General features: G+C 36.2%; 1 protein-coding gene across 2 annotated transcripts in view; it reads left to right on the forward strand.

The window, feature by feature from the left end:
• Positions 1-317: 317 nt before the first annotated feature.
• The window catches only part of LOC148948386 (uncharacterized), a 148,980-nt gene continuing 133,668 nt past the window's right edge, over positions 318-15,629 (forward strand). For both annotated transcript variants that reach the window (XR_016142218.1, XM_089094320.1), the window contains exon 1: positions 318-467. Coding sequence is in view for 1 of the 2 variants with exons in the window: in XM_089094320.1 (XP_088950446.1) it covers positions 380-467 (88 nt within the window). In the remaining variant the exon portion in view is untranslated. The remainder of the gene's footprint in view (positions 468-15,629) is intronic.

The following is a 15,629-nucleotide window of genomic DNA, read 5'->3' on the forward strand; positions in this document are numbered from 1 at the left end:
TTTTAAAGTGTATTAAAGTCCTTTTCAAGACTTATTGTTTTCTTCCTTGAGAGTGGGAATACAGAACTATTACCGAGAAAATCATACTTTGCCTGCTGTGAGGAATGAAAATATTTATTTGAGAAATTACAAATTCTGCTTCTTAAAACTTACACAGCAATCCTTATAGTTGGTCATTCGGCTCATTTGGCTGATTTGAAGGTATAGTATGTGTGTGAGCGTATCTTTACTTTTTGCCCAACTATTCCCTCTATTCAAAATGTTAAAATAGATGGCAGATAAAAACCGATTGAGCGGTGAATTTTGACATGCAAAAAACAGGAGACTTTAGAGAGGCCTGTTTTGAGGAACTTGTCTGAACAATACGTCTCAAGGCATCATGTATTCCACATCGAGTATGGCTGCTCCAACAAGTGTTGTTGTTCTGGATAGAGGAAATAATACAACCTGTACTATCAATTTGCATGGTATGACCTTTGTTTATCCTTGGGCTAGGCTAACCTTATGCCAGGATTACTTTTCTGAATTAGGCTAGACACTATAGTAACAAGTGTTATAGCCTACCATTCACAATGGTTTCCTTATATAGGGGCTGTTACTAGGCTTAAGACAACTATTGGTTAAAGCTAAGGCTATTTTAGCCACAGAATCAGATACAAAAAAAGGTTTGCAATACAAATAGGCTACATTATCTATCTAATGCTCTTGCCAAATATAACAATTACTGATGTTTCATTCATCCTCCCTCCATCTCTTAAAGAAGCCAGATTGAACCCTAGGCTAGGCCCTATCTGCAAAAGTTTGCTGATTTTCATAATGACAGCAAATTGAACTGAAGTAAAAAGTAACAATCTTTAAGAGGAAGACTACAGTCTGATGAAATTACAGAGTAGGCTAGTAGTCAACCATTCAGTTCCTCAATTAATGCTCTTTCCAAATATAGCCTAATATTTGGAACTGACAGTGCCCCTCCCTTATGGTCGTAAATAGGCCTATAGCCCTGGGCCTCTGATATAGCCTATACAAAACTAGATAAATGTATACAAGATTTTATAATTGAGAAAGGACAAGATGAACACAGCAGAGTGAAGGGTCTAGGTTACTCAATAGCTTTTTGGTAAATTCCTTTTTATGCTCTTTCCTAATAGACTAATCAATTCACTTGGAACCCCCCCCCCCCGGGTGGTTCCATGTATAGCCCTAGGTTAAAGGTTTGTACAAAGATAAAAAAAAAACTACCTAAACAACAAAATTCTCACTTTACAATATGCAGAATGGGTACTCCTATGTTAAACAGACTCTTTTATATACTGCAATGGAAACCAGTCACAAAAACATGTTTTAGATGGGATAATTCAAGACACAGCTAGAGTAATACAATGTATAGCATGGTTTTCATTGCATATATGATATTTAAACTGTTGTTTTTCAGGGTTTAGGGGGGGGAGGTACCTAGGTTTAGTTAGGTTAGGTCACATAGTTGGCCTAATATATGCTATGGTTCCACCCCCCCCCCCCCTAATGTACAAATATATAGCCCAAATTTGCTTCTAAACTATTATATATTCATCCTTTTTTTTTATTTTATTCCAATAGCATTAACAAAACTGGCACTATATTAAAGAGTCCATTTAGCATAGGAGTACTGCAGATTGTTTCTATTAATCACATATTTGCTTTGATGGTTGTCCATAGACCATTTAAAATAGTATTTGGGTACTGTTCTATTATCTGTATAGCATGTGAAGCATGCACTTGACAAAAGCAAAGATCTGATGCTATCTGATGTTGTATCAACAAGTATTCAGGGGTTTCTCACTCTGGGAACTATATTTAAACTTTAGTTTTTTTAGGGTTTAGGGGAGAAAAAGGTACCTAGATTAGGTTACAGATTTAGGTACTGTTTAGGTATCTGTATAACACATGCAAAATGAAGTTTGGTTAATGCTAATGAAATAAAACAAAATAGGATAAAAACAGAATAGTTTAGAAACAAATTTTGTTCATCACTTTTGTGAGTGAAAAGGCATTGAATAGGATAGTGTACTCACCTTGTCCTTGTATATATGTACCCAAAACTAAAGAAAGACTTAAGAGCATACAACATGGTTCTATTAATCAGACTCTCATGTTTTCTTCCATTTTTATTCATAGTTTTAAATAATATGCATTGTCCAACTGATCTGAACTCTCTTGCATTAAGATAATGGCACTGAGGATCCTGTGAAAACTAATGGCTAGTAACAAAAACATTTGACTTATCAAGCATTGAAGTGCAGATTTAGGCTGTGTTATGTATGGTTATATCTAGGACTATCAATGGTAGGAAGTGTATTGTAGGGTAGCAAATATTATATTTGAAAAGAGTATCATTTTTGGAATCAAATAGTACTCCTTTCCTCTATTAGAGTATCTCCTTCAAAACAGCTGATCTCTTAAACTTCTACAAAAATAAAAACAACAAAATCAGCACATAGTTCTAGTCTACATAGCCTAGGGCTATATGTAGCTGCATTGGGGGATGGGGGCTAAGATGCAATTATGGTGGCAGTGATTATTATATTTGGGAAGATTATTGAAATGGGGTTTTGAAAACTTTTTTTGTTTTCTTTTCATCTGCTTTCTGTCCTATCCATAACTTAATTAAAAGTAGCATAGAAGACTAAACATAAACTAGCATTTCATATCATAGAATTCCAATATCTGCACCTGTGTAGAGGTATCAAGATTTCTAAGTACTTTAATGCTCCCTAGGCTATAACTTTAATGACCTTAATACTGCTTTTGGCAAATCATTTTGGTTTGGCAGCTTTATGGGCTAGGATTTTGATGACCTTTGATTTTCTTTTTTTGCTCAGCAGGAATTCATAAATGAAGGTGAAAACAGCTAAAAAGGCAGTTCCCCTTTCCCTTAATCTTATGCTGACTTGGTCAGGCCAATTTAGTTTCTCTACTTAAGACTCAGTTGGTGATATTAATCCAATTTCTGTATTGTTGGTGTAAATGTGTGTAAAAGCCTTCCTATGGCCAAGGATCTTGTTTCTTGCACTTGCCACCCTGGTCCCATCACAAAATCAATTCACCTATAGGATATAAGGTTTATTCTAAGAAATAATTAGTTAAATTTGTCTTAATAAGTTGATGTGCTGCTAAAATTTTTCTGAATTAACTAAGAAACCTTTTCTAGGTTTACATCTTAAATAAGGCAAAACACAGAACCTGACATATAAAATACCAAGTTAGCCTATTTCACTTATTATCAGTCCCCAATCTATTTCACTTATTATCAGTCCCCAATGGCTGCATCCTGATGGTAATGCTATATAGAGATAATAAAAAATATTTGTTTTTAAACCCTTTCCAGACATTACAATTCTGTTATTGAAGAGTAAGTAAAGAAAGTAGAAAATGTGTGCAAACAAACTACAACATATGAAATAAAACAAATGCAAAAATGATTTTCTTTTCACATCTATTCTCTTCTTAATCTATTACTTAATATTCTTTGCCAAAAATGTGACTGATATAGAGGATGAACTTGGGGACTGAATAGGCCATTAGTTGATTTTTTTTAGGCTTTCAGAGGCCATGTTGGTATGTTTAGGGGTCAAACGTTTTTTTCAAACATTGTTATTATTTTCTTTCTAATAAAAACAACTCTCCTTTGAAATATATCATGTTTCTGGCAAAGTGCAATGGACATTCAAAGAATAGAAGAGCTTAAGGGGGGGGGGTCCACATTCATTTAAAATCCTAATTCATGTTTATTGATCAGTTTGCTATTTATTTATTGGTATTTATTTTTACTATATGGTCAACTTGTTTATTCTTTTGTTTTTTGGTTGATTTCTTTGGGTCAATCTGTTCTTATTTTAAATTTTATTGATAGCTACTCTTCACTGAAATTGTCCACTTTATTATTTAATTATGTTTTGGGGAAAGATTTCTGAAAGTCATTAAGAAAAGATTTGTAAAAGTCATTATTTTTTAATTATAAAGTAACATTTCTATTATTGTTGTCATCCCCTAGGAAAGTTCTTAGCTCCCCCACCTCATGCACACCAACAAACAACAAGAAGCCAGACATGGGAAGTTTTGATTGAATATAACAGTCGTTCAATTCACATGTTCTGTTTGGGGGGGGATGTATTTTTCAGTATCTACGGGGTTGGGACAAATTTGTCTTTTTTTTCAATGAAGATACCACCAAGGGCATTTCCAATGAAAATATCTGGCCCCTCCTCACAAAAAATGTATTTTTCAAAGTTTTGGCAGTGGGCAAAAAACAATCTAATGGGCACAGATGCTACTGATTGATTATGGTACACAAATTACTAAAATTCTTGAAAAGACACTTTTATTGGTTAATGAGGCAATTTCATGCTCCATGGGCTCCCAGACCCTAAGGATTAGTGGAATCTAGTGTTCTATTTTGTTCTTTTTTAGCATAAGCATACATTGTTACAATCAGAAAAAATATATAAGACCACTAGTCACAAGTTACTTGAACCTAAAATATGATTTTGACTTTACATAAAGATAGTGTGACTTAGTTTTCCAAAATGCAAGCCTCACATTTTGGAAACATTGAAACTTTACATTTTTTACATCACAAATATGTCTTCTAATTTTAATTATCACCTAAAAATGCCAATAATTGAATTGGTTAAGAATTGAAGTCCCCCCCCCAGCACCATCAAATTGCTATAGAAAGTTAGAATACCCTTTTTAATATATAGCTGCCCTAAACAAGAATACAAAACAGTTAACTTATCAAACAGCTTATGGAACATTCATGAGGTCATGTCACCTCAAGTTTTGTTTCAGATTCAGGTTGTTTTACCTCTTTGGTCTGGTCTGTTGAACAGTTGTTGTATCTTGGTATAAACTATCCAAGGTCTAGTTGATGCTCTTCTTCTTTTGGATGCTGCTTGCTTCTGTAAAGATGGTTGTATCTGTTTATGGGGGGGGGGGGGGTCAATGATAGCCCAAAAGTTTTGAAGATTGATTTTAAACACCTGATAATTTCAGAAAAAGATAAAATGCACTCAATGATGGGTGTCGCAACAATTAGAGTCACATAAATTTTAATCCTCATTGGTTTTATTTTTACACATATCTTCCTGTCTTTAACAGTGGTGTAATTTCTCAAAATTCTAGCGGAGGGGGGGTAAATTGGAGCCATTTTCCCAAATCAAGTGAAAATGACAGTGAAAACTGAAAATTGAGCCATATAGTACCATAAAGGCAAAATATACTAAAGAAAACTGACCTGTTTCTGTGAATGCTTGAATTATGCTTTCTTAATTTTGATCCCATTTTTGAAGAAACTCAGCTAGTGGGGAAAACATGGGTCGGGGGGGGGGGTAACTGTAGGTCTGGGAGGGACAGTTGCCTCTCCCTCTTGCCCCATAATAAATTACGCCCCTGGTCTTGAATAGTTTTGGAGTTATTTAGTTTAGTTTTGCAAAGTTGTCTAGAAAATAATTTACATCAAATTAAATCATAATTTTTTCATTTTCCAAATAAGCTTATGAAATATTTATTACAATTTTAGTCTTTGGCTAAAACAGATTGCATTAAAAAAAAAAAAAATTAAGAGTATATCTTTAATATATTTGGAATTTATGAATCCAGTCAAAGAATGGTCGAGAAGTCTGTGATAAAAGTGATACTGAATAGATGACGTTTTTCTCCAATAATAACCTAAGTGTTTCTTTTTATTGGTATAATTAGTTTTTTCCTTTTATTTTTCCTTGCTCCACTATAATGTTTTATAGATGGTGGGTAAATAAATCATTATTATTATAATGTAGAATTCTCATGAAAATTTCTTGTACTGATTTCTAAATCTGTGCTAATTACTATTGATTACCCATTAGAAGGTATCTTGATAAAAGTCTATGTAACTCTGCTAAGATTGCCATGTCGTATTTCAAATGCTTATGTATCTGAAGAGGGGCAATTTACCTTTAAATGACTCTTTTAGAAACAATAAAGATTAATTAGTATTTTTTAATTAGATTAATTAGGTTTTTACAGGGGAAATCATTGATATAGATTTATCATGATGATAGATCCTTAAGATATTATAACTTGTAGGAGTTACTTTTAATATGGTAATTAAAAGTAACTCCAAATAGTTATGTTATTATGTAGTTCTTTCTGTTTGTATTTGTTTTTCTTGCCAGTTTTGCTTTTTCTTTCTTTGCTTGTTTGTGCTCTGTCTTTTTCTGTTGATTGTAAGACAGGTTATTAATAAAATTCATTCATTCATTCATTCAGTATTGATTCATAATTAGGATTTGAAATGTATAAAAGTTGCTGCATCTTTTGTTAAGGTTTCTTCCTACGCATTACTTATCAGGAAAAAGTTTTGTGACACAAGTTATGTAGTCGAAGAAGGGACATGTCCCTTTAAAATATTATGTTCTAATTTAGTTTATTCTTAATCCAATATTATTAAATATAACTCAATTAATTCTGTTCTATTTTTGTGATAACTTTAATCCTAATTTGGTTCCATATTTAAAACCAGTATTTTTTGGGTATAAGTTCAGCTAAATCAATTCTAAATCCAGTGGTGGATTTAGGGGGAGGGGTACCTCCCCCTAACGTAGACTAAAGTAGTGTAATTTACTTAATTAACGCAAGTTTACGTTAATTAAACTTGCTCCTAACGTAATTTTATCAAATCAACCTATTCTGCACCCCCCCCCCAAAAAAAAATCCTTGATCTGCCCTTGTCTAAATCTCTAAATATGTAAGTATAAAAAGAACATTTATTGAAGTCCTGTGTCACACTGTTATGGTTTGTCCTTCACAAAAGAGAGTTGTATATGTCCGTCTCTGTAATAGTGAAGCAGGGAGGGGGAGGGGGCGAATTCCTGATAAAATAAAGATTTCACATTATATCAAATAATGAGAGGGAGATTCGTAAAAAAATGAATGCATCAAGTATACGTATTTGGTAAATGTAAGTGTGTTTATTTACACCTTGCCTTTCAAAACATTCCAAATGGGAATGAATATTTCCCTCCATTTTCGAGGCATTGTGAAAAACAAAACAAAGTTTTTTATCACATTGTTCTTGTATTAGAACGTTTGTTCTTGAAATATTTTGTTGGTGGGTGAGTGTCCAAGTCTAGCGGATGGTGCGCCTCTTTTATTACTTAAGCTGCTCTAGGGTTTCAAATTTCCGTTTGAGTGAGCCCTCTCCCGATAATTTTTGACCACTGAATCGATAAGATGACCCTGGAAAAAAGAAGAAAAAACACGCATCTATGACTATCCATCTCAGGAAAGAATATAGAATTTTGTAATTCTGTAGATGTGGGCTTAAAGTGTTGGTAGCAGGATTTTCTGATAAGCTGAGTTTGATAATATAATTTTTATCAAGGTCATTGTGACCTTTTTGTGGGGGAGGGTCTCACTTCACAAAATTATCGAAAGTATCTCATAATATTAAGTTTCGACAGCTAATTTCAAACATAATAGCTTTTATATATCTGAAATCACCATGGAAAACCGATTCTCTTGAAGCATATATTGTTATCAAAACTCATTTTTTGGAGTTTCAATTAGTTACTACCTCCAACCAAACCAATACTGTTCTGGATCGTGTGAGTTTTCTGCTCCTAAGATCCTTTGCATATTGCGGCATCTTGACGTGACCAAAGCCACAGGTCCTGACAACATACGAAACCGTGTCCTCAGATCATGCAGTGCCTAACTAGCTGAACCTTTGTCATTGCTTTTCCGGGCATGCTTTCGTCCCGGACCCATCCCACAAAAATAAGAAAATCTGCTCATGTTACTACCTACCGTAAAACCAGATGGCGATCCAACGAGCGTGGGCTCTTATGATGGGCGCCTGTAAGAGGAGGGGGACTTTAGTCCCCCCCCCCTCCTGGCTGAATGACCCTGCCTTATATTTGTATTAATTTAAAAAACTTTTTCCACAAAACAAGTTTTTCATAGAAAAGTAAAGAGTTCAATTAAGCCGAAAATGGGCATAAATAAAGTCAAGTAAACTTCCAAGCGTAAATCTACCACCAACCACTACCAACAAATAAACGAAACTCAAAACGAACAGAAATTACAATTGAGTCAAACTCAAAACGAGCAAAAATTAACATTGCTAGGGCTGACAACCCCCATGCCTTCTGAAGACCAGAATAAATTTAGGCTTCACAAAAAAAAAAAAAAAAAAAAAAATGACTGTGGATTATCAGTCTAATATACCTATACAGGTATATATTCCTTAAAATCTTAATTTTTTGTGTTTATTTAAGTAAAAAATTTGAACGTATTTTGTTTTCAGTAAAGCGCTAATTATATTCTGGTCTTGAGACAGCATGACATCATTTTATACAATCCTAAAAAGGGCTTATTTCTGTTCGTTTTAAGTTTCATTTATTTATTGATAGTGATTTGTGGTACTTTTACGCTTGGACGATTACTTGACTTCATTTCTGCCCATTTTTGGCCTAATGGCGCTCTTTACTTTTGTTTGAAAAACATTTTTTGCGGGAAAAGTTTTTTTAAATTAATTTCCGTTCGTTTTTTATTGACATAGTCATTTTCATGAAAATAATTATATCTTTTCGGGTTTTTTTTTATATAAGAATCCATAGTTTGGTTTGCTATTTGTATGTTGGGAGAAACTTTTTCAAACATTTTTTGTCCTGACACAAATAGTATTTTTTAATTGAATTTTATACCTCCTCAAGTTACTTGAAAAAATAAAACTTAATATCATTCCCAAAAGATTCTATCTATAATTTTTGACAACCTGGATACACTTACTCTCTATTTATTTATTTAAACTGTAAGAGCAGAAGTAGTAATAGTACTAACCCCGAAAGCTTCAACTTAATACCCCCAGTCGTTCTCGATATATATTGCTGAAATGTCTTATTGGCAACCGCAAACGCAATGCCTTTTGATTTAGTTTTAAAGCAGTATTAAGTTATGTAGCAATATGGGCCAATTGCATAATTGTGGGGGGTTGCCATGCCCAATATCCCTAAAGACATAGTTGCTGGACTGTTCTACTATGCTGAAGAAAATAGTTGTCTACAAATTTTGACTGGATGTGTTTTGGAAATGAATCGGCTTGAGAGATGGGCTGATTGCCCTCCAATATCTTTTTACTCTTAGAAAGGAAACTAGAACTTTTAATTTTGAATTGAATTAGCTTCTTTAAATATTTCGATGATATTTCTAGCTATTATAGATGGGCGCTGCCTATTATTTACTTATATGCCTTTTTGTAAACCTGCATCCCTACAGTTTTTTCGTTTAATTGGCACTCCCCCTAAACGTTTCCTAAAAGTTTCACCTTAATACTCTTAGCGTCATTAGTTACAGTACTTGTAGTGGTAGTATTAAAAGTATACGCATAGTGCCTTCTGGCTAGTTCAAAATCCCTCACAACTTACTCTTAGAGGTTAATAGTATAAGATGATCTTCAGATATTGCTTTGTCACCTTTTTGAAAGTCCACATGCTTATGGTTTGTTTTGATTTAGTTCAACGTCCGCCTAAATATTTCTTATATTTGATTAGCCTACTGAAGATATTGTTATATAACTTACAACCCTTATCCCAATACTCTGGGGGGTTGTGTCTACCCCAAATGCCGTGTTATGAGATTTTTTGACTATTTTTGAACACATGGCTATCTCCAAATTTCTATCGGATGCATTTGGGGAAAATATGACGTGGGGGGTATAGCTGCCCTCCGATAAATTTTACTCTTAAAAATGGCACTTAAACTTCCGATTTCCAATCTAATGAGCCCCCTTCGAAGTTTATACGACCAGCGTTTCCATAAAAACCTCATATGCCCTCGGGGCATAACTTACAACCCTTGCCCTGAGGACTGTGAGGAGGTTCGCATCCTCAAAGACATAATTTATGGACTTTTAAACTACGTCAAACAAAATAACTTTCGGAATTTTTATTGGGAGTGTTTGTGGAAATGATGTGCGTAGAGGGGGGATGGTGGCCCTCCAATCATTTTTTGACTTAAAGAGGGTACCTTTCAATTTCCAACCGAATGAGCCCTTTTTGAAGTTTCTACGACAAAAAATGGCCATCTTAAAATTTCTATCAGATGCGTTTCGGGAAAATCCGACGTGTGTGTGTGTGATTGTGCTTGGAGGGTGGGGTATCTGCCCTCTGATCACTTTGACTCTTAAAAAGAGCACTGTATTACCAATCCAATGAGTCCTCTCCGAAGTTTATATGACCATCCTTTCTGTAAAAAACCTTATATACCCCAGGGCGTAACTTACAACCCTTGCCCTGAGGGCTATGGGGGGAGGGGGAGGGGGTCATCCTCAAAGATATAATTTCTGGACCTTTCAACTACGATGAACAAAATGGCTATCTCAAAAATTTTGATTGGATGTGTTCGGGGAAATGATTGGTGTAGGGGGGGGGGGCTGGTTAATATCCAATCACTTTCGACTGTTAAGAGGGCTAGTAGAACTTCTGATTACCAATCAAATGAGCCCCCTCCGAGGTTTTTACGACCACCCTTTCTATAAGAAACTTATGTCCCCCCAGGGGATAACTTACAACCCTTGCTTTGAGGGTTGTGGGGGGGGAGGGAGGTGTGTCATCCTCAAAGTCATAATTACCGGACCTTTAAATTACGCAGAATAAGATGGCTATCTCAAAATTTTGATTAGATATGTTTGGAGAAATGATTGCCGGGGGGGGGGGAGGGCTGGTTGCCCTCCATGAGCTCTTTTTGAAGTTTCTATGGCATTTCTTCCTATGAGAAGTGCCCTGATCGAAACAAAATAAGAATAAATAGTATATTATGCCCACATCGTTCTTTACTTAGGCAGCACTATCATGCTGTCTATGATATTTTGTTTTGGGATTTCAATTATACAGCATTGGAAGTGCCGATTAGACAAGGTAAGTCCCCCCCCTTAAAATTCAGCATATGGGCGCCCATGGCTCTTATTGGGCTATTTGCCTCCTCTCCTGCGTTGGCAAAGTCTATGAGAGGTTCTTCAATAAAACATTTCATCAGTTCCTGGAATCAAACGACCTTCTAGGTGATCGCCAATATGGATTCGGCCGGAAACGCTCAACATTAGACTGCCTAGTGGCCCAGCACCAGGAGTGAATTGAACTTCTGGCAATGGGGTACAACATAGGCTGTTGTCGTTCGACATTGCTAAAGGTTTCGACTAAGTATGACACCGTGGTCTATTAATGAAACTCCATGCGTACGGTGTTCGTGTATGTCTCTTAAAAGGGATTTAAAGCTTTCTCTATGATTGTTCACTGCAGGTTGTCCTCGACGGATTTATTTCCCGTGAATATTCAGTGACAGCAAGGTGTCCCCAGAACAGTTATTTGGGACTTACGCTTTTCTTCATTTACATAAACGACATGGGAGACAACCTCGCAAGCCCTCTGCATCACTTTGCCAACGATACCGCGACATACTCAGTCATTCCTAAACACGAAGACCCAACACAAGCCTCCCCTTCCCTACTGATGATTTTTTTTGTTAATCGAAAAGTGGGTTGATGCATTGATGGTCAACTTCAATGCATTGAAAACAAAGGAGCTTCTTATTACCCGATCAAAAGTGCCGCATAAACACCCCAGCTTCATTTTCAAAAATGAAACTATAAAGAGAATCGACGAGCTTCGTCTTCTGGGGATTCATTTCTCCACCAATCTCTCCTGGACTTACAACCTTGATCGGATGAGAAACTGTGCAAGAAAGCTGGGAGTTACACTTTGCTGCAAAAACCTTCTTCCATCCAGCTCGATTATCCCACTCTACAAGTCCTGCATCAGACCCACAGTGAAATATGGATGCCTGCTATATGCTGGTGCTTCAAAAGCGCTGTTGGCATCACTCCGGAAGATCTAGAATAGGACAAATAGGGTGGGCTGCGCCTCCACGCATGGCTCCAGCCTCTAAATGAAAGGTTTGATGTAGCGCTGATGGTTGTTTTCTACAAGTAAATGAATTCGCCTCCGTTAGACGAGCTCTCTCGCATTGTGCTTCCATTTGGCCAGCCGTTAAGACACACAGCTCTGTCCAATTATCTAAAGGAGGACACGCCAAGAACCGAGTACTTGAGCAACAACTTCATCGGGCCTTGCACTATTATCTGGAACGATCTTCCTGGGTATATTATTCCTTCAAATCCCTCTGACTCCATCAAAAGAAGGTTCAACAGACATTTAAAACCTTGAGGTTTCGGAACGAGAATAACGGCATATCAGATACCTTTAAGTACTTGGCGCCGTGAAAATAGAAATAAAAATGATAATCAGAAAAACAAAGAATCTAATGGTAGGCTACTACTTTTGTTTGTTTAGCATGTTTCCTTCGGAAGTGGCCTACCATTGTATATTTATCTTTTCTATGAAAGTACCAAAAAAGATACTTTCCAAAATTTGGGGGGGAATCTAGGGGGAGGGGGGCAGATTTCTCCTCCCAATTGACAAACCTGCTAATTCTGTATCTTGGTATATTTCGCTAAATTATTCTCATTGATAGAAAAACTGCTGTTTAAATCTTCTATCTTTTATGATTAAAAAAACAAACAAAAAACTATGCTTTAAATATTAACTTTGATTTGTCAAGTGCTTGCATTCAACTCGAGAAAGTACGGAACAGGATATATAATTAACAGTGTAGTCCTGCATAAATTGAGACTTATCGTCCAGTAAGATTATATGGTCCGGGCAAGACCGTATCCAGAGGGAGTGGGTTACCAGTTTTTGACCCTCCCTCGTGAAATGTTTCTCTAAATCGTGAATGGATGGTAAAAATGCCGATAAAAAGACTTTTTTTCCTAAGAAACTCGACCCGATTAGTAAATTTAGTCTAGGAAATGCATGTAAAAAATTCTTAAACCCTACCCCCTCCGCGAACAAAAGTCCTTTTGCTAAGTCACCAACCCCTACCCAAAGAATAAAACCTGGATACGGCCCTGGGGATAATTTCAAGCAAAAGATTTTATTTGACAATACAAATTTGGGAACGGACAGGGGCGTCGTTTGGGGGGGTGCAGTTGCCCCCCAATAATGTGGAGAAAAAATATTATTTATCCCATCTCCCTTGACTATCCGGTTATGGACCCCGCTTGCCCCCCCCCCCAATAAAATACTGGTGATTCGCCCCTGGGAACAGAGTGTCCCCCATTGTCTCAAATTGTCGAAATATACTATCTTTTGTGATATGCATCTTTCCGCATCGTTCAGTAATATAAACATCTTAATCGTATAAGTTAGAATTACACAATCATGTCAATAACCACATGAGTGATTAGACATAAAAACTCTTTTGCAAGATGCATAGCTTTCAAGTTGAATTAGGCTTAATCAGTTATGGCCTGCCAACTCTGCAAAGAGCCTGGAGAAAAACTAAGCAAAAAACATATGCAGACGAGACTGGTCGAAAAAAAGAAGACGCAAAAAAAGCATAAGCCAATCCTTCTCCGGGCACAGAACTGAGGGAAAAAAATTGTGACGTCGCCACTGAGGAAGACGATGAAAAAAGGGGCGCCAAGACGCTGAAGATTGATTTTTGTTTTCTGGCAATATTTTGCTACTTGACAAGTCTAGCTGTAATTTTGCCTTCGATTTTCATGCTTTTGTTCTATCTCAGAGAACAGTTGTTTTCTTGAGCAATTAGTTTTGCATAGTTTGACAATAACTGGTTCGCATTTAAGTATTTTTGGAAATTTATATATATCATGAATTATGAAATGAAGGATTCAGGTTATGTTAATAAAAAAACAAAAAAACTGTAGATCGGATAGCCTTTGCTGGTATAAACGACTGCATAGCTTTAGGTGTAGTGGGATAACTCTTCTTGACAAATTGGTGGGAGAAGGGAGGGGACATTTACAGTTTTATCAGTAAAACTGTGCATGGGCGGGAGGGGGTTGTCATTATATTTTGTAATTATCGGTTGTCAAAATCATTATCTTTTATTCCCCTCTGCTGAGCAAACTAAATTCTAGTTTTTTGGGAGTAATGTTAATCTTAGAAATTGCAGTAAGTTTTTTTACTCTGCAGAGAATTTGACACTCTCCGCTGCGGTTTTTAAAGAGCTGTTGAAAAAAAAAAACGGAAAAAGGGTGTAGTGAATGTTCAATCCATTTCTTGCAATTGCATGATTAGGCCTATACACTTTACATTTTGAACAATGAGCTCTAATATTTTCGAATCTCTGCCCCCTCTCTCTCTCTCTCCCCTCTATCTCTCTCAGTTTTATTGACAAAGAAAGAAGGGAAATTAAACTTACACGAACCATAAAACTCGTTTTTATAGTTAAAATAACATTCCTGTCTTAATTCGCTGGTTTAATTGCTAGAAAAAAAGCTAAGAGGTTTCCGGAATCGGGTAACCTTTACATGAATGATCCTAGCGTGACGTAAAAATGTTTGTATCATTAAATTAAAGAACAATAAAACTTAGAACGGGCTGAAGTGGTTCATAATATGGGTAAGACTTCTGTTCCCCTCAAAACCCTACGCATTCTTTTATCGCTCTATCGGGCATTGGAAGGAGGGGTATTTTGGTATTTAAAAAAAAAATGAAAAATTACAACAAAATTGCTTCCCCCTAGATTTTGAAATTACTGTTCCGTATCTTATTCTTTTAATCCTTCCCATCCCCTTAAGGTTTCATGAATCGGCGTTTATGCAAATTTTCAAAATATTTTTTTTAGATACATGTTTTTGAAAATTTTTTCATTTAGACGTATTTTCTTCAAAATGTAGGGCTTTGCCGACAGTGAAAACAGTATAATTTTCAGTTTAAACTTTTGAAAGGTAATAGGTTAATAAACGTTTGAATTTGTCAATGGGCTTCGTTTGTTTCGAGGGAATGTCCACTTTCCGTCACTTAGCGTACATTTCAGAGCGCCACGTGTGCTGCCAAGTTCCACCAAGCTTTCCATAATTTCTGCCATCTTTGGCACACTTTCGCCACGCTTGGCACGCTCCATCTGGTGTACGTGATTTCAGGTATTGGGCTCCACTTGTTTTGGTTTAACCGTTTATAGTTACGGACGGCAGTTAAAGAGCGATCCTTGTCAGTAGAAAGAAAAAAACAGAAAAAAACAACCTTGATAGCAATGCATACATCCAATAACGTTAATTTGGGAAAGGGGAGAATGGGGGCATGTGAACCCGTGATTTTGAAAAATACCTTTTTAGAGTATTTTCATTGAAAAAAGGCTGTTTTAGGTATTTCAATGAACAAATGACACATTGGCCTCCCCCCTAAATTTTCGTGAAATGAAGCCACTTAATATCAAAAGAGTCTGGTCTTACTGCTGGTTCCAATTTATGTAAAGTTCATGGATTACATTTGCGCTTTAAAAGCTATTAATATAAGACAAAACAAAGAAGAAAGTCTTGACAACAAGAAGGGGTCTATTACGAGTCGAACCAAGAATTTTTGGGGGGAGAGGGGGGTTCAGACCCGGTAACCCCTCACTCCCTTGATACTAACCGAACCTGACCTTCATTCTATAGCCAGTAGGAAGAAAAAGAAGAGCAACTACCCGAATATCTTGCCAGCTTTATTGTATGTTCTACTTCCGTAGTTTGTGTCATGGAGTAGCAA

The sequence above is a fragment of the Artemia sp. Qi Xiang Cuo genome, chromosome 9 (genome assembly GCF_049724085.1).
Source record: "Artemia sp. Qi Xiang Cuo chromosome 9, ASM4972408v1, whole genome shotgun sequence".
Taxonomy (NCBI): domain Eukaryota; kingdom Metazoa; phylum Arthropoda; class Branchiopoda; order Anostraca; family Artemiidae; genus Artemia; species Artemia sp. Qi Xiang Cuo.